The sequence below is a fragment of the Rhinopithecus bieti genome, unplaced genomic scaffold (assembly GCF_001698545.2).
Source record: "Rhinopithecus bieti isolate Rb0 unplaced genomic scaffold, ASM169854v2 scaffold_39870, whole genome shotgun sequence".
NCBI classification, from domain to species: domain Eukaryota; kingdom Metazoa; phylum Chordata; class Mammalia; order Primates; family Cercopithecidae; genus Rhinopithecus; species Rhinopithecus bieti.
The window spans coordinates 1,075,103-1,097,804 of NW_016817144.1; the positions used below are offsets into that span (position 1 = coordinate 1,075,103).

Consider the following 22,702-nt stretch of genomic DNA (forward strand, 5'->3'; position numbering starts at 1 on the left):
TTCTCTCTTACTCTCGAGACACTTTCTCTCTTACTCTCGAGACACTTTCTCTCTTACTCTCGAGACACTTTCTCTCTTACTCTCGAGACACTTTCTCTCTTACTCTCGAGACACTTTCTCTCTTACTCTCGAGACACTTTCTCTCTTACTCTCGAGACACTCGTCTTTGGACTCAGCTACTATGCTGTGAGGAAGCTCAGGCCATACAGAGAGTCTACACATGGAGATTCAGGCTGAAAACTGAACCTAAGGTCTTGGCCAACTGCCAGCATCAACCACTGGACATGTGAGTTGAAGGGGGAACCTCCAGATGATTCCAGCCCCCAGTCTTGGAGCCTGCCAGCTGAGGCCCCAGACAGTGAAGCAGAGAAAAATCATCGTGACCCTGTCTTGCTCAAGCAGAGACAAGAGTCCTTGAGTATACTGAACGGTTGTTTAACACCACTAGGTTTTGAGGCAGTTTGTTACACAGCCCTACTGATGGATATACTAGGCAACTGGAGGGAATTCTATTTTGGGTGGCAAAGAATGGCTAAATGTGTGGTCTGGTGGATGAGGCAGGCTCAGGCTTTGGAAAGGAGAGCAGTATGAAGCTGCTGGCTGTGGAGTGGTGGGGGGAGTTGGAGCAGGTGGTGGCTGAGGCTGCTGTCCCCAAAGTCCAGGCCCTCAGCCTGCGCATGTGGACAAGCTCCTGGCTGGGTTTGGAGGTAGACAAGAAGGCCTGATCTTTTCATTGGCCCCTGGGTGTCCTATAGGAGTGAATGTATTGCCAGAATACTTATTAGGGGACAAAGGTCAGGTGTAGGTCCCTCCAAGCCTCCTCTCCTGCAGGTCCAACACTGCTGTTTGGACGATGTTACCCTCCTCAGTCACCTGAGGAGGGAATGGGCTCTAAGCATACAAGGATGTGGGTTGGTAACCCTTTTTGATCGCAGGACTTCTGTTCTTGAGGTTGCACCAGCAGTTTTGCTGAAAGCTGCAAGTTTAAGAACATCTGCCTCAGGTATATCTGCCCCGTCTTCCACCCTCTGGATCCTAAGGTCCCTGAGCAACCATTTCTGTCCTCCCATCCCTCCCCGCTGCCCCAGATCTCTAGGGCTAGGCAGTGATGGAGGGATGCTGTCTTGGGTACCAGTGCAGGGAGTTGAAGGCTCAGAACATGGCTGGCTCTGAGTTCCCCGCAGGAAGGTCTCCCTTGTCCCCTTACTTCCCATCCACGCACCCCCTCTTTCTCCCAGGCCCCTCCTTAGTGCCAGCTCCTGTGGTTCCACGTTAGGGAACCAGAACAGGGCACCTGGGAGCTGGTCAGGACGGGGTTCTTGCAGCCTGCATAACCTTCATGGAACCAGGAGGGCCCCAGCAGGGTTTGGGGGTTGTCAGGTCCTGCAAAGAAAGCAGCAGCCACACAGCTGCCCTGACCACCTCTGCCCAGCAGCCCAGGACACTGAGGGTGAAAGCAAATGGGCTTCGGCAATAGAAGGAGCTGGCAGCAGGGGCCGCTCCCAGGTGCAAGACTCAAGAATGGATGGCAGGTTTCTCCCAAAGCAAAGTGCAGTGCACCAGGCACCCTCTGGGCCTGGCTCTCAGAGCACTGCCTCCAAGGGCTGTTCTAGAATAATCCATTTTGGGAAATTCCTTTAGTATTGTTTGTCAACAAACATTCCTGACCACTCACTAGAATGCCAGTCGCTGAACTGGGGTGTTTATGTGCATTTCCTTGTTGAAAATTTAGTTCATTCTCTCAACAACGTGAGGTGGGGGATGTCACCTGCCTCATGTGACTGAGGAGGGAACGGGCTCTGAGAGAGGCTGGGTGACTTGCCCAGCGCTGCCCCTCAGAGTGGAGGAGCTGGGTTTTGATCTCCATCTTTCTGGTCCTCTACCATCTCACTGCAGCTTCTGGGGTGTGGGCGGAGGAGGGTGAATCCCTGTGTCAGGCTGGGCCAGGCTTCTGGGCTTGTTCTCCTGCTGCCTGTTCTGATTGAATTCCATCATCATTCTGTTCCCAGACACAGGCTTCCAAGAAAGCCCTCTTCCCCAGGGACAGGGGCTGTTTCCCATTCCCTTCCTCAAACTCCAATGTCTGTTTCTGAAACTGTTGGTTCAACAACGAAGAAGAAAAAGGCAGAAATCTAAATGGGTTGCAGGGAAAGGAGATGCTGGGATTAAACATATGTGTTTTTGTAGTATGCCCACAACCTAGATACAGTAAGCACCAAAAACTTGCCATGTGATGGTGCACGAGTGGTGTCACCCTTTCTGAGCCTCAGTTTCCCTCACTGTTGAATCAGGTGAGTGCGGGGCTTCTCAGCCTCAGCACAATTGATATTTGTGGCAGATTATTCTTTTGGGGAATGAAGCAGGGGGCTGTTTGGTGCATTGTACTTAGCAGCATCCTCAGCCTCTGCCCAATAGACGTCAGCAGCACCCCCCTTTCAAGTTATGACAACCAAAAATATCTCCAGATATTGGTAAACATCCCCTTGAGACGCAAAATTGCCCCTACTTGAAAACCACTGGGCTAGCGGTAGCTCCCTTTCATGGTTGTTACGAAAATTCTCAAAAAATGATTTTCTTCCTTCCTTTCATTTGTCCTTCCTTCTACCCCTCTCCTTCCCTCTTGGGGACTGATCCTTTTCTATAATGATCAAATGTATGCATTTTTCTGCTGGTATCTTGATCGTGGATATAACGATCACGTTGAATGAGATATTCCTAAAGTATCTGCCACTTCCGTTGAGCATGATGTTCAGTAATTCCGTGGCTCGTTTGCATCTAGGCACAAGCTCAAGACCGTCCCTCCAACCTGGATTGAAGGTATTATGGACCCATGCTACAGACGGGGCATCTGGAGAGAGAAGAGGTCAGACATCCCGTTGGAGCTGAAGGAGGGGCTCAGGACACACAGGTTGATGCAGTCCCAGGAAAAGCTGTCACTTTAAAATGGGCATGCCCAAAAAAGTTTGGTGGAGGGAGGCCAAGCAGGGAGTTACCAAACGAAAGACAGAGATCAGGGGGCTGACACTGACCAGCTCTTCCCCAAGCTTTCCTTTTCCCCTGAATTAGACTACATTTCCCACCTTCCCCTGCTCTTAGACATGGTCACATGATTGAGTTCTGGCCAATGGCATGTGGACAGAGGGTGAAGTCACAACTTCATGGTCTATGAAAACCTCCCACAAGGCTTTCCACCCACAGTATCATCTATTCTCTCTCCCCTCCAACTGCCCATTGGACATCAATGTCCAGAGCAACCTAAGAAGCCCATGTTGAAGATGGCAGAGCCTCCATGGGTCTCTGAATGTCTGCAGGACTGGGTGGAGCCTAGGACCCATCCCTGCACAGCTGAGTGGACTTTATAGGAGTGAGAAATGAACTTCTATTCTATGAAGCCTGTATATGCTCGGGGTTGTTGGTTGGGTAGTCAGCCTATTCTTTTTTTTTTTTTTTTTTTGAGACAGAGTCTCGCTCTGTCGCCCAGGCTGGAGTGCAGTGGTATGATCTCAGCTCACTGCAAGCTCTGCCTCCCGGGTTCATGCCATTCTCCTGCCTCAGCCTCGGGAGTAGCTGGGACGACAGGCGCCTGGCACCACGCCCGGCTAATTTTTTGTATTTTTAGTAGAGACGGGGTTTTACCATGTTAGCCAGGATGGTCTTGATCTCCTGACCTCGTGATCCGCCCGCCTTAGCCTCCCAAAGTGCTGGGATTACAGGCGTGAGCCACCACGCCTGGCCTCAGCAGCACTTTTTTTTTTAAATTTATTTTTTATTTCAATAGGTTTTTGGGGACCAGGTAGTGTTTGGTTACATGAATAAGTTCTTTAGGGGTGATTTCTGAGATTTTGGTGTACCCATCATTTAATCAGCAGCATTTTGATTAGGGAAATGGAATAATTATTTCTGTGCCAGTTCTTGTGGCTCTAACTCTGAATATTATGGAGGCAGAGTTTTTAGTTGAACGAAACATGGGACCACGTGACCATGGGAGGTAGAACCAAGTCACTAAATGCAGACTGGCCCGGGAGTCCACCCAGGATGGCTGAGAAGCTTGCACTGAGCCAGTTTCCTAGGGACTAAGAATAAACAGGAGACACAGAAGTTCTGACACAGGGTGCTGACTCTGGGCAGCGTGGAATGATTGCTTGGAGCTTGGCAGGGGGTCAGCAGGTGGGGGTGGGCAAAGGCCTGAGCTCCCCTGACCCCAGGGCCTGGTGGCTCAGCACATCAGTTTTCGCAGGTGCCTGTCTCAGATAAGAGGAAAGAAGGTTAAAAGCTGGGGCAGAAAGTTCAGAAAAGCCAAGAGTGGTTACCGCAGCTCTGAGGTAGGGATGTAGGGACGCTGGGCCCTCAGCCTCCCTGCTCCATGCTTTTCTCTGGTACCCGGGTAGGAAAGCTTTTCGTGAGACCGAAGTTCTCTTGAAGGAGGCTCAAGAGTTTGGTGCCTCTTGGTTCCAGGAGGAGCAGTGAAGCCTGTGGCCCTTAGCAAGAAAACTCAAGGTCAAAGTCCTGAAAAAAATGCTGGCCTGGCGCCGTGGCTCACGCCTATAATCCCAGCACTTTGGGAGGCGCAGCGGGCGGATCACAAGGTCAGGAAATCGAGACCATCCTGGCTAACATGGTGAAACCTCATCTGTACTAAAAATACAAAAAATTAGCCAGGCATGGTGGCAGGCGCCTGGAGTCCCAGCTACTCGGGAGGCTGAGGCGTTGAACTCAGGAGGCGGAGGTTGCAGTGAGCTGAGATCACGTCACTGGACTCCAGCCTGGGCAACAGAGCAAGACTCATCAAAAAGAAAGAAAAGAAAAGAAGGAAGGAAAGAAGAAAGAAAGAAAGAAGAAAGAAAGAGAAAGAAAGAGCAAAGTATAACTGGATGCGAAGGTCTCCTGGGCTGCAGCTTGGACAGAACCAGGAGAGGGTGCTGCTTATCCCTCCTCTTGCCTCCAAGGAGGGGAAGGTGGAGGTCTGTGCCCACCTGCGAGGGTGAACCTGGCTGTCTGCAGTGGTCGTCGGCTGGGGCCTGTGCCATTTGTTGGCCATCGCCCAGGCTAGAAGGGTCCCTCTGGCCCCTCTCTCAGTTCCTTACCTTACTCCTCCCTGTGACCTAGGGCAGGAGTGGTCGGATGCCCTGCCTGGAACTGTCCAGTGACAGTGGAGGAAGCTCAATTTGGCCTCTGGTCTGAGCCACATCCTCCCGTCTGGCTTTGCCAGCCATGACGCTCACATTTTAGTCATAAGGATGCTCTACTTCGTAATCATTTCAGAATTCGGAGGGGAACGGAGGCTGGCTAGTGACCTTCTTTGAAACCACTTGGGGGCAACTTTAGTGCCTTGGGAGCTGTGGCTCCGGCTGGCCTCCACTCTGCAGGAGGACAGGCCTGGCTCTCTTGGCTGCCCAGGGGCCCACATCCCACCCAGGAGAGCCTGTGTATCTTCTGGCTCATTGGTGAAAAGCCACCTCGATGGCACCACCCAGAAGTTTGAAACCAGCCATTGGTACTGGGGAGGTGGCCAGTGACCCAGATTAAAGCCGGAAAAATCGGCCTTGGTCAGAGCCTGGCCGCCCCACCCCCTGGGCCTCCTTTTCTTCTCTGGCGGCGGGGGTGGGGCACAGTGTACCCCCGACCCAGGGATATCTGTTTACCCTAACCGCCCACAAAGACTTATGGAGGGCTCTTCCCCTGCCTCCCCACATCAAGAAGAGAACATTTTAAAAATGTTTTTATTTAATTAAAAAAAAGACAGAACAACCAACCAAAAACCAGTAGTAGGTACTGGAGTCACAGGTGCTTAACTGGCGAAACACACAGGGGTGGGGGTGAGGGGGTGGGTCAGGAGGAGGGAGAGAAGGCGGGTACAGGCCACCCCATCCCCCCGGACAGGCGTCAGGTCTGAGATGCAGCGGGAGGGCCAGGAATGGGCGGCCCAGGGCCCAGGGTCCCCGGAGACCCGGCTGGCCGCGGGGAGAAGGCTGAGAAGTTCCAGGTGTCTGAGGTGGTTTTGCTCCCGGCTCGTCCCCTTCTTCCTACTCTTTCTTGGTCCCTAGGTGGGCCCTGCTTACTCTGCCTGGGACTGGGCAAGAGGTAGGATTCATTGGAACACAGCTTTCTCCATGGAATGATAGAAACTTCTGGGGCAGTGGGAGGGGAGGTGGCAGATGGAGAGGAAACAGAACAGCGCGGCTGCCTTGCTTTTGGAGATCACAGAAGAAAAGTCTCGGGGCCTTGCTGGACGGCCGGTCTGGGGAGGGCGTTCCCTGTCTTCAGCCTGGTCATGGCAGTGGAGGTGGTGGGGTGTGGGGACGGGGCTGGCCTAGAGCAGGTGAAGGCCTTGAGCTCTGGTGCTTCAGCGTCCGCTGCTAGGCACACTTGGACACGCCACCAGACGATGTCAGCCCCGACGGGAGCGAAGGCTCCGGAGCACAGCACACAGGGCCCCTGGCAGGCCTCATTTCAGCTCCCCGGCACACCGCAGCAGTCAGCTGGGGCCGCTACGGGTGGATGCGTCCTTTCCTGGGGGCAAAGGAAGGTGGGATAGACGATGACGTCATCACCAGGCCGAATGGACCTGGGTCTGAACCCCAGGGGGCCGAGTCCACCCATGGGCTGTGAGCAGGTAGCTGAGGTAAGGATGCGCTCGTTATTTCCAAGCACGACAGCTACCAGGACTACAGGCGACTGTTCCAGGGTGGATCAAGGAGTCTCAAAAGTAAGAAACAATTTTCTTTAGAAAGCACATGTTTTATATAAAAGAGGGTTAAGTTCCATGTTCTAGAGAGTTCTTCTTCCAAGCCAGTACACGCTTCCACGCTCTTTGCTTGCTTCAGGAGGGGGAAAAAAAAGAATGGCTGGAAAAACTGTAAAACACAGAACCCACTTCCTCAGCTCCGGACAAAGTGCTGAGATCTCCCCTCTGTAGGGAGGAAGAGAAGCCCAGCTCAGCCCATTTATCCAAACTCCCTCCACCCCATCCTGTTAGGTGGTGGCGGAATAAATTATATTGACAGGAGTTGTGGGGCCAGTCGCTGCTACTTTTTAAGACAAAAAAATGAATGTAAGTTGCTCTCCTGGTGTTGATTTGCAGAAAGTCATGATTTGTAACCACCTAGGAATTGGATGTTTGTTCTCTAGGATTTTTTTTTTTTTTTTTTTTTTTTTTTTGCCACTGTTCACCCTTGGGTCTCCCTTTCTTGCACAGAAGTCCAGGCTCCTGTTGCCAAATGCCAGCTGGAGGGAGCTGTCTGTCCACCTCTTCCCCAGGACCCCCAGTGCTCAGGGGACAGAGTTGCTCCTCGGGTCTGTGACAAGGAGCACAGCAAGAGGCCACGTGCCCACCTTTCCCCTGACCAATGGAACCCTCCAGACTCTGCAGTCCAGTTAGTGGGTCTGTCCTGCCCATTCTGAGTGAGGCGGAAGCTTCCAGAAGCAAAGAAGAGAGCCAGCAACAGCTGCCAGCCTTTACCTGGGCCTCCTTCACAGGCCATGGCCTCCCCAGGTCGAGGGAAGCTGGCCCCAGGACAGCGCAAAGGCCGAAGCACCAGTTGGCTGCAGAGCTGTCTTCAGGATCACAGGCCACCGCCAGAGTCTCGAAGAGAGGGAGAGATGGAGAGGAAGGGAGTGAGCTTCGGTGGTCTGATTTCTGGCTCAACGACACAGGAACCTCAGGTTCAAAAGCAGCTGACAAGAGCCCAGAGACCTCTTGGTGCTTGGCAGAGCCTTCTGGTGGCCCGGCGCCCAGGCAGGGAGGGAAGGGCCTGAAATCCCGTTTTTCTGGCAAGATTCCTTTCCAAGAGGAGATAATGGCTCGATTTTGTCTTCCCGAGTTGATCAAGGCCGGGCAGCCTCAGGAAAGCTCTGGGGCTTCCTGGGAGATTTCAGTGACCCTGGGGCATCAAAACACCCTTTTTGGGGGAGGGGACAAAGTCAGCCTTCAGCTTCTTCTGCAGCCCCGGGTCCAGTCTCCCAGCACAACCTCCGTGCAAAGCCAGCCCAGGACACCTCTGGAGACCAGGGAGGGCTGCGTTTGGCTTTAGTTCATTGTTCATCATCTTGAGGATCACACACCATCCTGTGTGACAAAAAGAGCCATTCTGGGGAGAGGCCGGAGCTGACAGAAGGGGCAGGTGGCTCACACAGGGGTCGTCCGTCGGTTCAGCATGCTGACATGGAAACCTTCCTTCAGGTCCTGCTGGAAAAAGTCATGCACCTGCAGGAAGCTGGCCTCCTGGTCGGGGCTGTAGCTGGCTGCGGTGGTCACCTTGAGGGGCTCCCTGGACAGCGTGTACATGGACAGCTCCCCCATGGGGATGGCCCCTGCGATCTTCAGGCCCATGGGCGACACGTCCCTGGAGGGCGAGGCCTCGGTGGACCTCGAGCTGGACCTCGAGCGCCGTCGCCGGTACCTGTAGCTCGGCATCCTGGCATAAGGAGAAGAGGAAGACGCCTTGAGGAATTCTCGTTTGGTCTTAAACCTCAACTCTTTATTTTTCTCAATGTAAATGTTGACAGCCAGGACGCCCACGGTCTCAGCCACAATGAAAGACAGAGCTCCAAAGTAAAACGACCACCCATAGTTGTAATGGTTCTTTTTGTCTTCGTCCCGCTTGTCACTCGGGTCGCCTGTGTTGCTGGAAATGTAGACGATGATACCAATGATGTTACTGAGGCCTGAAAGGGAAGCGGGGAGCGGGGAGTGGGGCCAGGGAGGGAGAGAGGCAGAGGTTAGACCCACAGTGGGATGGGCAGGGCAGGGAACAGGTGGACACTCCCCTCTCTGATGAGTATTTCTTTATTCTGGTTGCTAATTTTTCTTTTCAGTAATTAATGTTGAATGGGTAATATAGTACAAAGTTCAAATGAGGTATACAATAAAACACACCTTCAGCCCCCAGTTCCCCTCTTTAAGGCAACTACTGTTATCTTCCTTTGTATGTCCTTCCAGAAAAAAATTCTAACACACACACACACACACACCCCATTATTTCCTTTGCACAATACTCTTTGGCCGCTTGTTTTTTCTCTTAACAGTACATCTGAGAGATGGTTCTGAATCAGGCCATGGAGAGCTGCTCCTGTCTTTCTAACTACATGTGGCACCCCCATACAGAAGTCGCATGACCCACCTAACCAGGCCTTTGCAAGAGATGTCTGGGTGGCTCCCTGCCCTCTGCTATGACAAGGTTGCCTTGGACATCCTTGTGTCTACAGCCTCACATGTGCACATGGATACAACTACGGGGTGCACTCCTTGCAGTGAAACTGCTGGGCCATGTGCATTGAAACACTTAAAATACATTTTTATTTGAGAATAATTTATGATTTACCAAACAGCTGCAAGGTCCAGAGAGTTTCATATACTCCTCACCCAGTTCCCCCTAATGTTAACATTTTACATTATGTGGAACATTTGTCACAGCAAACAAACCAACCTGGCACATTACTTCAGACTTTACATGGATTTTTTGTTTGTTTGTATTTTGAGACAGTCTCAGTCTCACTCTGCTGCCCAGGCTGGAGAGCAGTGGCACGATCTCTGCTGACTGCAACCTCTGCCTCCTGGGTTCAAGCGATTCTCCTGCCTCGGTCTCCTGAGTAGCTGAGATTACAGGCACGCACCGCCATGCCTGGGTAATTTTTGTATTTTTAGTAGAAACAGGGTTTTACCATGTGGCTAGGCTGGTCTCAAACTCAGGACCTTAAGTGATCCACCTGCCTCAGCCTCCCAAAGTGCTGGGATAATAGGTGTGAGCCACCGTGCCCGGCCTTTACTTGGATTTTACTGGGTTTGCACTAATGTCCTTCCTCTGTCCCTGGATGGATTCAGGATATTACATTGCATTTAGTGTTTTAAATTTACAGTCACTGCCTAAGTGCCCTCTGTAAGGGTACAAATGTCCCAACAGCCTATCATGAATATTATCAAATTTCTGGTTCTTTGCCAATATGGGAAGTGAAAAAGAGCCATTGTTGTGTTTATTCGATTCTCTCTTATTCTAGGGGAGGCTGAACAGAGCCATACTGGTGGGGTGTGAGTTCCAGTTCTACCAAATACCAGTGTGACTTTTGACAAATTACTCCCACTCCCCATGTGTCAGTCTCCTCATGTGTAAAGTGGGAGTAACCGTGGTCCACACCTCGCCGGGCTGGTGTGAGGATTAAATGAGCTGATATATACAAAGTACTCACAACAGCATCCAGCACACAGGGCGCCTGCCATAAGTTCAATTACCATCTGCTGCATTTTATCATAAAGTGCTGTGTTGTGTTTGTCTCTGCACTGTCCACGTCCTCTGTCCATTTTCTGTGGCACCCACCTCGTGTGGAAAGGTTAGAATATCTTCTGCTAAGGGATCCAGCAATCCTGCCCTGAGCACATCAGTCCTGGGTTTCGACTCCTTGTCTCTTCCATTGTATTCTGTAAGAACCCTTTCTGACATGTTTTTTTTTTAACCTACTAGTTTGCTTTTTATTTACTTATTTTTTTGAGACAGGGTCTTGCTCTGTCACCCAGGTTGGAGTGCAGTGGCGTGATCTCGGCTCACTGCAACCTCCGCCTCCCAGGTTCAGGTGATTCTCGTGCCTCAGCCTCCTAAGTAGCGTGCCACCATGCCCGGCTAATTTTTGTATTTTTAGTAGAGACAGGGTTTCACCATGCTGGCCAGGCTGGTCTCAAACTCCTGACCTCCAGTGATCTGCCTGCCTCGGCCTCCCAAAGTGCTGGGATTACAGGTGTGAGCCACCGCTAGTTCACCTTTCTCCCCTCTGATCTCTCTCTTGCTGCTTCCCTAGCTTTGTGTTTTCTTCCCCACTCTGTATTCAGCACGCGTTGGAAAAGTGTTTCTTAAATGACAACTCCATGAATCCAGTTTCCCAGAGAAGTCTTGTATCTTCTTCCGACTTTCCCAGCCTTGGAACCTGTCCCTCCCCTGTGGCACCTACCGTTTTCTACCTCGAGTTCTTTAACAGCTTGTCTGACCTCCCTGCCAGGGCTGGTGGCCTGAAGCCAGGCCCCATACATGCCCGGGTGCCTACCACCACGCTTGGCCCCCATCAGCGCCCCCTGCCCCAGAGAATAAGCCAATGTCCCCCAGTGGGCTCCCCATTGCTTCCTTGCAGCCGGCCGCAGCCACCTTCTCTGCCTGGACTAGTTTTCTTCGGCTAAGGCTCTGGGTCCAGGCTCCAAGCCCCTCTGGTGGCTGGCACCAAGCATCTGGGCCTGCCTTTGAAACGGCTCCTCCTGGGGGCACAGGCAGCTGCAGGAGGCACCTCGAGGGGCTATGGAGGGGGGCAGCCCTGGGCACAGCGTGTCTTTGCCACTGTGCGTGTGACTTCAGGGAAGCCACCTGAGCTGCTGGACTGCCTGTGTGCCTCCTCCGCAGGAGCGGGGATGGTGCCGTTGGGCTCACAGAGCGCTGGCACGGCCACTGTGGTTTCTGGTGTGACTGGAGCCTTCTCTCCCCGACATGGGGAGGACGCTCCGGACCAATGTTCAGGGGTCACAGCCGGGACCTCCTAAACGGCTCACACCTTGTGAAAAATGACTGCTTCAAGGAGCAGGCGGTGGGCCTGGGGCAGGAGGAGAGAGAACGGAGCCGCGGGGAAGAAGGGAAGGGCGGGGGGCCTGGCCAGGAGGGAGGTTCATGCTTCTCCCAGGAGACCCTCAACACAGGCTCCTCTTCCCAATAGACACACACGTGCGCACACACACCACACTCCTCAGACACACACACACCATAGTCCTCACACACACAAACACACCGTAGTCCTCACACACACAAACACACCGTAGTCCTCAAATACACACACACAACACCCTCCTCAGACACACACACCATAGTCCTCAAATACACACACACACCACACGCCTCAGACACACACATCATAGTCCTCACACACACACACCACACTCCTCAGACACACACACCATAGTCCTCACACACACAAACACACCACACTCCTCAAATACACACACATACCATAGGCCTTACACACACACACCACAGTCCTCAAATACACACACACACCACAGTCCTCAAATACACACACACCATAGTCCTCANCACACACACCATAGTCCTCACACACACAAACACACCACACTCCTCAAATACACACACATACCATAGGCCTTACACACACACACCACAGTCCTCAAATACACACACACACCACAGTCCTCAAATACACACACATCCCGCTCACATACACAAACACACCACAGTCCTCAAATACACACACACACCACACAACTCAGACACAGACAACATAGTCCACACACACACACCACAGTCCTCAGACACACACACACCCCACACTCCTCAGACACACACACCATAGTCCTCACACACACACACCATAGTCCTCAAATACATACATACACACCGCACGCCTCAGACACACACATACCACAGTCCGCAAATACACACACACACACCACATGCCTCAGACACACACACACCACAGTCCTCAAATATACACACACACCACACTCCTCAGACACACACACACCATAGTCCTCACACACACAAACACCACAGTCCTCAAATACATACACACCACACTCTTCACACACACAAACACACCACAGTCCTTAAACACACACATCATGTTCCTCACACACACAAACACACCACACTCTTCACACACACAAACACATCACACTCCTCAAACACACCACAGTCCTCAAATACACACACACATCCTACACTCTTCACACACACAAACACACCACAGTCTACAAACACACCACAGTCCTCCAACACACCACACTCCTCAAACACACACATATACCACACACACAATCACAGTTCTCAAACACATACACACACCACACTCCTGACACACACACTCCACACACATGTCTATTGATTGCGCTGGAAGGAAACAGACGCTGGAGTGGTGCAGAACTGGAGCCTGGCACTTCGGCTCCCCAGAGGCGGCTGCAGAGCTGGAGCCAGCCCCTCTACTGCGGTGGCCCCGGGTCCCAGGATGTGAACAGAAGTCATCTACTCACTCCAGGAGAAAGGGCGAGGGAATGCAGGACAGGACAAGGGTGCTCTGAGAGGCCCGCATGTGCAGCATCACAGACCTGCCCATTCTCAGCCAAGGTGGCATGTCACTGTCACCCACAGCTCTGTGACTTTTCCCCAGTGGCACTTTCCGGGGACATCGGGCATGGCTCTGAGGTGCTGCTGCCTTCTCATAGCCAGGAGGGTTGGGGCAGTCAGGATGGGCGGGGCCGCCTGCTCTGTTGCCTGCTCACTCTTTCCCGGGCACCTTGGGCTTCTGCTTCCTCTGCAAGACGGCCACTCATGCCCATTCTGGGCCCTCACCCTGTCTTTACCTGGCCAGCTCCTTCAAGTTTTGGCATGATTCCCCTGGGCATCTCCCTGACTGCCTAACCCAGCCAGGCTCCTGTTACAGGCTTGTAAAACTGCCAGCTGAACCCCACGCACCACTTTTCACACCTGGATTTATTTTTTGGTTGAAGTGAAATTCATGCAAGATAAGAGTAACCCTTTGGAAGGGCACAATCCAGTGGCATTTGGCGCATTCAGAATGTTGTGCAAGCACCCAAAACATTTCTGTCACCCCACAAGGAAGCCCTGTTCGGCAGGTGCTCCCCATTCTCCATCCACCCCGTCCTAAACACCGGTCAGTTGCATGCGGCGATGTTATGTCTGCATTCCCCCCCGCAGGATCCACACTCCCTGGCAGTGTGAAACAGGCACTCCTGTGTCCCCAGCTCCCAGCCCAGTGCCAGCCCAGGCAGGCGGCTCACCTGCAGCCACGAAGAGGATGCCGGCACTGAGGACGATGTTGTTCTTGCGGCTGTAGATCCTGCCGGCGCCGATGCACAGGCCACCCAGGAGAAGCAGGATGGTGCTGAGGATGGGGAAGACGCTGGAGGCTCGTACAATGCCTGGCCAGGGAGGTGGGGGGCACAAAGCAGAGGGCAGTGAGATCAGCTGCCCTCCCGGGCATGGCTGTGTATGTCTCCCAGGAACCTTGCAGCTCCAGGCCCTTCCCCAGGATTTGAGATTCCCATCAGGACCTGGAGACTCGAGGCGGGCCAGGTCCTGAGTAAGCTCAGGGCTGTTGGATCAGATGCAAGTGGGGGCTCCAGGTCTCCTCGTCACCCTAGAGTCACATTTGCCTACCTCTCGCTTAGTCTCTCCCTGGGAGTGGGCACCAGGGAGACCATAGCAACAGCCATGAAAGCAATAAACCGCATCACATTTCTGCGACACTGCACAACCCCCTCAGCCCTTGCATCAACACAGTCTCCCTGAAGCCCCTGGAAGGCTGGGAAGCAGTGTCCACAAAGGGTGGCCCTGGTCAGTGGTTGAGAGCACAAGCATTGGCATTAGGTGGGTTTGTGACATGCCGGCTGTGCAGGCTTGGCCGAGTCACTTTCACTCTACAAAACTCAGCTTCCTGTCTGTGGAATGAGGTTCCTCACAGCACCGGTGTCCTACACTTGGTTTTGTACATGTAAGGTGCATCACGCTGGGCCAGCCATTCTATACCTTCAACATCATCATCATCCCCCAGGTGACAGACAAGGATGTGGGACCACACGACTGGCCTGAAGTCACAGGGGAGGTGTGACTGGGCCGAGAGGGATGCTTGTGACCCACAGTGTCCACAGAACCACCTTTGTAGCCCTGCCACTGACTAGCTGAGTGGGGACGGTTGACTTTGGTGGCCACCTCAGTCCCCTTTTATAACTTGGGAATAGTAACATCTACCTGTAGGGAGTTGGATTGCAGCCTCCCTAGGATATACCTGTGTCCTAACCCTTAGGACCTGTAAATTGATCTTATTTAGAAAAAGGGTCTTGGCAGGGCGCAGTGGCTCATGCCTGTAATCCCAGCACTTTGGGAGGCCAAAGCAGGCGGATCACCTGAGGTCAGGAGTTCGAGACCAGCCTGGGCAACATGGTGAAATCCTATCTCTACTAACAATACAAAAAAAATTAGCCGGGCATGATGGTGGGTGCCTGTAATCCCAGCTACTTGGGAGGCTGAGGTAGGAGAATCACTCGAATCCAGGAGGTGGAGATTGCAGTGAGCCGAGACTGCACTGTTGCACTCCAGCCTGGGTGACAAGAGCAAGATTCTGTCAAAAAAAAAAAAAAAAAAAAAAAAAGAGGTCTTGCAGATGTGGACTCAGTTAAGAATCTCAAGCTGAGATCATCCGGGATAAATCCAGTGGGCCCTAGATCCAAAGACGAGCATCCTTACAGAACCTTAGAAGAGGAGAAGACAGGGGAGAAGGGGCTGTGAAGACAGAGGCAGAGACCCAAAGGTGCTTCCATGAGCCAAGGAGTACCAACCGCCCCCAAAGCTGGAAGAGTGGCCCTCTCCTAGAGCCTTCAGAGAAAGCAGGGTCCCCCAGTACCTTGACTTTGGGCTTCTGGCTTCCACACTGTGACAGTGAATTTCGGTTGCAAGTCACACAGTTTTGATCATTTGTTATGGTGGCCTTGGGAAATGAACATGCCTCATCGGAGGGTTACCATGAGAAAACGTCAAGCACCCAGTAGGGGCTTAGGGTGCCCCTCCCTTAGCGTATGGGGTGGGAGGAAGACCAGAGGGAGGGAAGGGAGACTCGGGAAAGGGAAGCAAAGAGTTCGGCCTTTCCCAAGCACCTGCTGTCTCCCAGCCCCGTAAAAAGCTCGGCTGCGTGGACCCTTGGTGGCCCCCGCAGGGGACAGTGAGCCTGGCCGCACTGGCAGGCGCCGCCCTCCCCAGCCAGCTGAGCGGGTTTCAGTGCTGTCAGCCTCTCCTCTGAAGGCAGGGTTTGTCTCCTTTTTTGTGAACGCATCAGTGTGTGTCCCTGCTTCACAGAGAGGGGATTGTCTGGGGGCATTAAATGCAGTTCTTCTCTCCGGTGCCTCCTCCTCTCTGATTCCTCTCTGCCTTCTGGCAGCAGCAGGCTCTGGGATGAAGTTTCCTGTGTGTTTCTGAAATGTGCCTCTGATCTGTCCTGGCCAGAAAAGTTGGGGTCAGTCATCCCCTCAATGCCCTCGTTCTGCAGACAGGTCAGAGGAATCCGAGAGAAGGAAGTCCATCCAGCACTTTGGGAGGCCGAGGTGAGTGGATCACTTGAGGTCAGGAGTTTAAGACCAGCCTGGCCAACACTGTGAAACCCAGTCTCTACTAAAAATAGAAAAATTAGCCGGGTATAGTGGCGGGCGCCTGTAATCCCAGCTATTCAGGAGGCTGAGGCACAAGAATCGCCTGAACCTAGGAGGCAGAGGTTGCAGTGAGCCAAGATTGTGCCACTGCACTCCAGCCTGGGTGACAGAGTGAGACTCCGTCCTAAAAAAAAAAAAAAAAAAAAAAAAAAAAAAACAAACAAACAAACAAAAAAAAAGCCCAGTTGGGCTTACAGCCATCCATTCTGCCCAGGTAAGTCACACAAGCACCTATGCCTTGCCACAGGGACTCATGCCTGAGCTGTGGATGTGCAGATGCCAGCTGGGATTGCCACAGACAGTGGTGCAGGTCGGACACAGTGCAGGTGGCTAAGGGGTAGAGGGATGAGTGAGGCTGAAGTCCAGCCCGTGCCCTGCTGGCCATATCAAGCCTTGGCAGAGGATCTGCATCTGCCAGGAGACCAGACACTTCCTTCTAACTCACCCCCGGGCACACTGTGGACTCCCAGCAGCCGTGACACCAGCCCCCTGTGGCCTGGCACAGAAGTTATCCACCTAGCTGCTGAAAATGCAGACTTGGAGAGGGGCGCCAGGCCCAGGGCAAGGTGGGCAGGAACCCCTGGGACCAGCAGGGCCTGTGGAAGAGAAGGTAGGCGGGAGGTGGGGTGGTGACTCCCTCTAATCTTGGACTGTGCATCTGCAAATCAGCAGGGATATCATAAGAGCTCAGAGGTCTTCAGGGTGCTCTGCAACAAACAACACAAGCCCAGCTTCTGTGGCAGGCTTCAGAATGCATGGCCGGGGGCTGAGTTCCTTCTTGAATTGTCAAAGACTAGGCAGGAGCAGTGCAGCCTTGGATCTGCCAGGGTTGGTGCTCCACACCCACGCAGATGAGCTGGCCTGAAACAGGCATTCTGCAGGCAGCCCTACCGTGGATCTGTTGCCTTCTCCAAAACACCCATTCTCCACCCGGAGGGCAGAGCCCTGTTTTCTTTGCTGCTATACTCCACATGTCTAATACAGTGCCTGGCACATAGTAGGCCCACAATAACTTTTTTTTTTTTTTTTTTAAGATGGGGTCTTGCTCCGTCATGCAGGCTGGAGTGCAGTGGCACGATCGTGGCTCACTGCAGCCTCAACTTCCTCGGCTCAAGTGATCCTCCCAACCCAAGCCTCCTGAGTAGCTGGGACTGGAGGCATATGCCATCATGCCTGGCTAATTTATTTTTATTTTTTCTAGAGATGAGGTCTCACTATGTTGACCAAGCTGGAACTCCTGACCCCAAGCGATCTTCCCACCTTGGCCTCCCAAAGTGAACCACAAAGTGCTGGGTTACAGGAGTGAACCACTGCGTCTGGCTGCAATAACTTGTTAAATGAATGAATAAATGAACCCTCATGAACCCTCACTTGTTGCAAATATCAACCGCCAGAGACCTCCCTCTTGTGCTTCTACATATTTTGGGGAGCCATAGTCTGGACAGAGACCAGAAGACAAAATATTAGAAATCAGGGTGGCCCTGGAAACTCATGCCAGATGTCTGTGGCGACCATGACCTTGGCCTGTCTCTGAAAGTTGCTCAGCCCCTCTGGCTCCAAGCTCACAGGCACCTGTACTCTGGAGATAAAAGGATGATCAAAGACACATGCAGAGCTTGGTTTTAGGGCCAGATATCCCGGTTTCTGCAGCCACCGAGTGGAAAAACACCTCCCTGTTGGGAAGTCAGTTCACTCCCACCCCACCCTGACTTCTGCCAGCAGCAGAGACCACAGGCCCGAAAGCCGTCAAGCTGTCTCTTCTGTGTGCATCTCTGAGCTTGTTAATGAACCTGGCTGCTTTCCCCACAGCATACGCTTAAGGAGAACATGGCCTTCCCCAATGAGCTCTAATTGCGGTTGTGCTGTCACCATCATCATATCTGGGAAAATCACTCTGCAGCCCTCCCCGCCTTGCACCCTCCCCAGAGGACCTGGAACGGCTCACTTGTTTTTGTTTTTTTTTGCTCTTCCAGATCCTCACTCCATCCTGCCCTGAGCCCCGGGAAGCTGACTGTGTGGACCGAATCCGCGGGCTCCCACCTCTGGCTTTTGGAGAGGGGTGTCTGCGAGGGAGTTCAGCCCAGCTGTTGGTGAAGGGGCAACATTGCTTCCCGATGGCCGCAGCTCCTGCCAGGTGGCCCTGTCCCTACTGCTCCCTCCTCCAGGCTCCCACGCCTGTCCCCCTCACCTATCCAGGCTCCCAGCTATTGCTGGTCCCGGGGTGCTCTCCAGCGTTTGTGGGTTTCCCTTAACCTCACCCACACTTTTGTAAATGGTCCTTCCATAGACATCCTTTATTCATCCTGTTTGAGTGTGACATCTGCTTCCTGCTGGGAGATCGGGAAGCCACGTGGGGTGACCTCTGGGCTACTGCATCTTGAGGCCAATCCAGAAAAAGACCCCAGCACTCCGGGGCCATGAATGGGACACAGACAGGCGAGTAAAGAAAAACTAGCACCAATGCCCATAACCTCAGGGGAGCTCCAGTGGGAAATGGAGAGGGAATGGTTTGTTTCTCTAACGCCATTTTCCTTATAGTCCCAGGGTTGGACCATGGGCACATCTGCCCCCAGAGCTTTAAGAACCACCTGATTGCCCTGGATTGGGCAGAGAAAGGCCGATTCTGAGTTGGGGCTGATTTTCAATTGAGTTATCCCAGCTAGGCTGAGCACCAAGGGCCTCTGTAGACAGTTGTGCAGACATGCACTATACAACCGGAAGGATGTTCATACCATAATTGATGCATGTGACTTCCCTTGAGTTGTGCAGTGTGCAACCTGCACAACTATCTCTGGCGGCCCTGTGGGAATCTCATTTGATTGGTTCAGTGTGGGCCCCCGGTAAGCAGAACCAGAGTATAGGCAGGAGGAGGAGAAGGTGAGGGAGGAAGGATGGGAGGCAGAGCGGTGGCCAAATTATTTCACGTTTTGGGCCTGGTCGCAGCAGCCTGACACTGCCCCAGGCTCGATGGAAACTGCGTGCTGTTCTATTTCACCAGATGACTCAGAATCAAAATTCTTTCTCTTAGAAAAAACGATCTATAAGCAGGTGCAGAGTGAATTGTGCTCTCTCTGAGGGCGCTGGTATTGATTCTCCATCAATGAGGCTGGGTTCGAGCCCCAGGGGTGCTGCTGTGAGCTGCTCTTCGTGTCTTGCCTAACGTGAAAGGGGAAAATGACTCCGAAATGGTGCTATTTTTCTATTTGCAGGCTCCTCCCTGGCTGCTCCCAGGGAGGTATTCACAGGCCCAGGGATGAGATCTGGACTTAGTATGGTGGCTGGGTTTGTTATTTGGGATTGAGCTTGTGCTGTGACTTCTGGGCTTCAGTCTGGGGGCCCCACACAGCCACTGGACCCAGGAGCAGGTGGGGGCTCCCAAGGGCAGAGGCGGTGCTGAAAAGACCTCAGGACCATGTATCAGAGGCTGCTCCCTGGCACCTTCCTCGCCTTCTGCCCTGGGTCTCCCAGCACCCCACGAGGCTGTCTTGGTGTATGATTGTATCTGCTTTTTCAAGACTGGAATGGAAGAGAGTATGCAGGAGAGGGTGGGTAGACCCCAGTGTGCTTGAGGTGCCACACCCCTCAGGGAGACCCAGCCTGGGCAGAGCCTGTATCCTTAACCTCCCTTGCTCCAGCCCCAGCTCCAGCCAATCAGTAGCTCCGAAGCCAGCCACGCCCAGCAGGCTTTCTGCTCAGGCCTGTCTCCCCAGGGCACAGGCCTCTCAGCCAAATAACCCCATTGAGATACCCAGTGTGTCATGGCAGTGATGAGCAAAACTCCATCCTCCGAACTCACGATGTCTGAATAAGTAAGAGAGTGAGCGGAGCATCCCGAAACAATCACCCTCTCCACACCCAGTGTCTCTCTTTCCTCCGGCCGCCTCCCCTCCAGCCTTCCCCCTCCCCACAGAAAGAGAGTCCAGGCCTCCTGACACTCACGGAGGAGGTACTCCGAGCTGTCGTGGTCGTAGTCATTGTCCTCTGGGAAGTGATTGATCCGGAAGCAGTGTCCTTTATAGATGCCTGGAAGGAACGAGAAGAAAAGAACACTGTACCTCCTGTCTGGGTTCACCCATCCATTCACTCCAGACACAGTCGCTGCGTGTGTGAGCCTCTGTGCAGGTCCTGGGGACAGACAGAGAAGAAAGACAGGCTCCAGCATCCCAGACTGGTGGGGGCACAGGAGAGACACACAGAGAACGGCTACACAGGGAGAGATATGCCCCAAAGGTGACCCTAGTTATGGTCCAAGGGTGGATGCACGTGAGAGTAAGGGGACCTGGCATGAATAACCATTGAGATAAGAGGTGCCAGGCAGAGCTGCCCTGGGCAAACAGGAGGTTGGACCCCTCTACCCAAGGGACTCTTAGCTGCATCTTGAAAAAAATCAAAACAGGCTGGGCGCGGTAGCTCACGCCTGTAATCCCAGCACTTTCGGAGGCCGAGGCGGGCAGATCACGAGGTCAAGAGATCGAGACCATCCTGGCCAACATAGGGAAACCCCGTCCCTATTAAAAATACAAAAATTAGCTGGGCATGGTGGCGAATGCCTGTAGTCCCAGCTACTCGGAAGGCTGAGGCAGGAGAATCGCTTGAAGCCGGGAGGCGGAGGTTGCAGTGAGCCAAGATCGCACCACTGCATTCCAGCCTGGTGACAGAGCAAGACACCATCTCAAAACAAAAACAAAGAATTTGCCCACTGGGAATGGGGCACAGGGGGCTTTCCAGGCAGAGGAGCAAGACATGCGAAGGCAAGGGTGGGGTTGAAGTTTGTCTGTCTGTGTCTTTCCCGCTCTTAAACCATAGTTATGGCCCAGTGCGGTGGCTCACACCTGTAATCCCACCACTTTGGGAGGCCGAGGAGGGCGGATCGCTTGAGCCCAGGAGTTCAAGACCAGCCTGGGCAACATGGTGAAACCCTGTTTCTCCTAAAAGTACAAAAATTAGCTGGATGTGGTAGGGTGCACTTGTAATCCCAGCTATTCGGGAGGCTGAGTTGGGAGGATCACTTGAGCCCGGGAGGTGGAGGTTGCAGTGGGCCGAGATCATACCACTACACTCCAGCCTGGGCAACAGAGCCAGACCCTGTCTCAAAAAAACTCAAAAAACCACAGTTATGGTGATTTCTTCCTAAGGTACACAGCCGGTGCAGATTCCAATCCCCTCACTCAATGTGATTGAAGGAAGAGAGGATGGAGCAAGAGAAACTTCCAGAAGGGTTGAGCCCATCTCCTGCTTGGTTTCTTCCTCCCTACTCTGAGAAGTGGCTCTCATGGGGTGGGGGGCCAGACCCCCTGGGTAGCTTCATAATGTAGGACAGGCCACTCCTCCCATCCAGAATCTTCTGTCCCGCTCTCCTAGTCCTCTGCTTCCCTGAAGTCTGAGAATGTCCACCACAGAACTGGACATTGGTTGCCAGGGACACAGGGTGTTGCTGCTATGTCCCATCCATGCCAGAAACCCCTTCCCCCGGGTCAGTCCCCCGGTCCTGCAGCCCAGGAGCCACAAGCTCATCTTGACACCCGAGTGGCCTGTGCTGGGGCAGTTTCCAACTGGGGCCAATTCCTTTTCTGCAGTGGCTGCAAGCACCCCCCCGCCCCTTGCCTTGGTCAGTCAGGAGCACAGTCCTGGCGGCACGGTCCGGGTGCTCGCCCACCTCTCACACTTCCAACCAGGAGAGGTCCCTGGTGAGCTGGGAGCATGCCGCCCTTCCACCTGGGCACCAAGAAGCTGGTTACCGGCTGCTGTCCCCAAGTTCTTTCCTCCCTTGAGCCTCTTCAGCTGCTGCCTCCAAGAAGCTGGGGTGCTCAGTGACAACCCTGCTTCCTGAAGGTCCATGGGCCCTGGGGCCAGTGGTGGGGGGTGGGATGGTGGGGAGGCAGAGGGAGGGTCTCAGAGGTGACGCTAGGAATGTCCTCTGCATGGGATCCAGCACGAACAACGTAGTTGTTAATCCCTCAGTCTCCTCATCTGTAGAATGGGCAGAGCCACAGCCCTTATCTCCTGGGGATCTTAGAATTACACCACGTCATATCTGAAAGGCACTCAGGGTGATTCTTGGCCCATGGTGGTGGCTCAGAGCGGGGGTTCACTGCTGTTGGATCTAGAAATCACCCACCCTCGCTCCTTCATGAGTGGCTGAATTGGTGGAGAACCATGACGGTTTGTGAGCAAGAGGAAGGAACGCCAAGACAGGCTGGCCTCAGGGTGGTGGGGTGGGGACACAGAGGCCAGAGTGGGCTGGATACATTTCCTGTCACTCCTGGCTCTCACACGGCAGGCTCAGAATGTTCCTGGAGACCTGGAGTAGGCATTTTGCCAGCCATGGGTGGGTGAAACCAAACTCTTTGCTGTTCCTCCCCTCTCCCATGCCTTCCCTCCCCCATTCCTCCCCTCCCCGCACACCTTGTTTTGGCTACTTCATGGGTCTAAGCAAAATCACCAAGTCACGCATGCATGGTGGGACAAGTGGCAATAAGAGGTTGAAAAAGGAAAAGGAGTCTG

At 53.3% G+C, this 22,702-nt stretch overlaps 2 protein-coding genes across 2 annotated transcripts; both read right to left on the reverse strand.

The window, feature by feature from the left end:
• Positions 1-5,702: 5,702 nt before the first annotated feature.
• On the reverse strand, positions 5,703-8,086 carry LOC108517735 (uncharacterized). The gene is given in 3 exon segments (XM_017855824.1): positions 5,703-7,140; positions 7,142-7,839; positions 8,062-8,086. Coding segments are annotated over 3 exon segments (831 nt in total). The 3' UTR covers positions 5,703-7,032.
• CACNG4 (calcium voltage-gated channel auxiliary subunit gamma 4) lies at positions 5,704-22,036 on the reverse strand. The gene is made up of 4 exons (XM_017855825.1): positions 21,937-22,036; positions 20,138-20,221; positions 13,778-13,918; positions 5,704-8,664 (listed from the first exon to the last, which is right to left on the reverse strand). The coding sequence occupies exons 1-4, from the start codon at positions 22,034-22,036 to the stop codon at positions 8,126-8,128; spliced, it is 864 nt and encodes a 287-aa protein (XP_017711314.1). The 3' UTR covers positions 5,704-8,125.
• Between the last annotated feature and the right edge of the window lie 666 nt (positions 22,037-22,702).

Coding starts and splice junctions, on each gene's coding strand:
- CACNG4 (XM_017855825.1), bottom strand. CDS start 22,036: ATGGACCTTCAGGAAGCAGGGTTGTCACTGAGCACCCCAGCTTCTTGG. Junction 20,222..21,936: donor GAACTTGGGGACAGCAGCCG/GTAACCAGCTTC, acceptor CGTTCCTTCCAG/GCATCTATAAAGGACACTGC. Junction 8,665..13,777: donor CATCCTCTTCGTGGCTGCAG/GTGAGCCGCCTG, acceptor CTTCCCTTTCAG/GCCTCAGTAACATCATTGGT.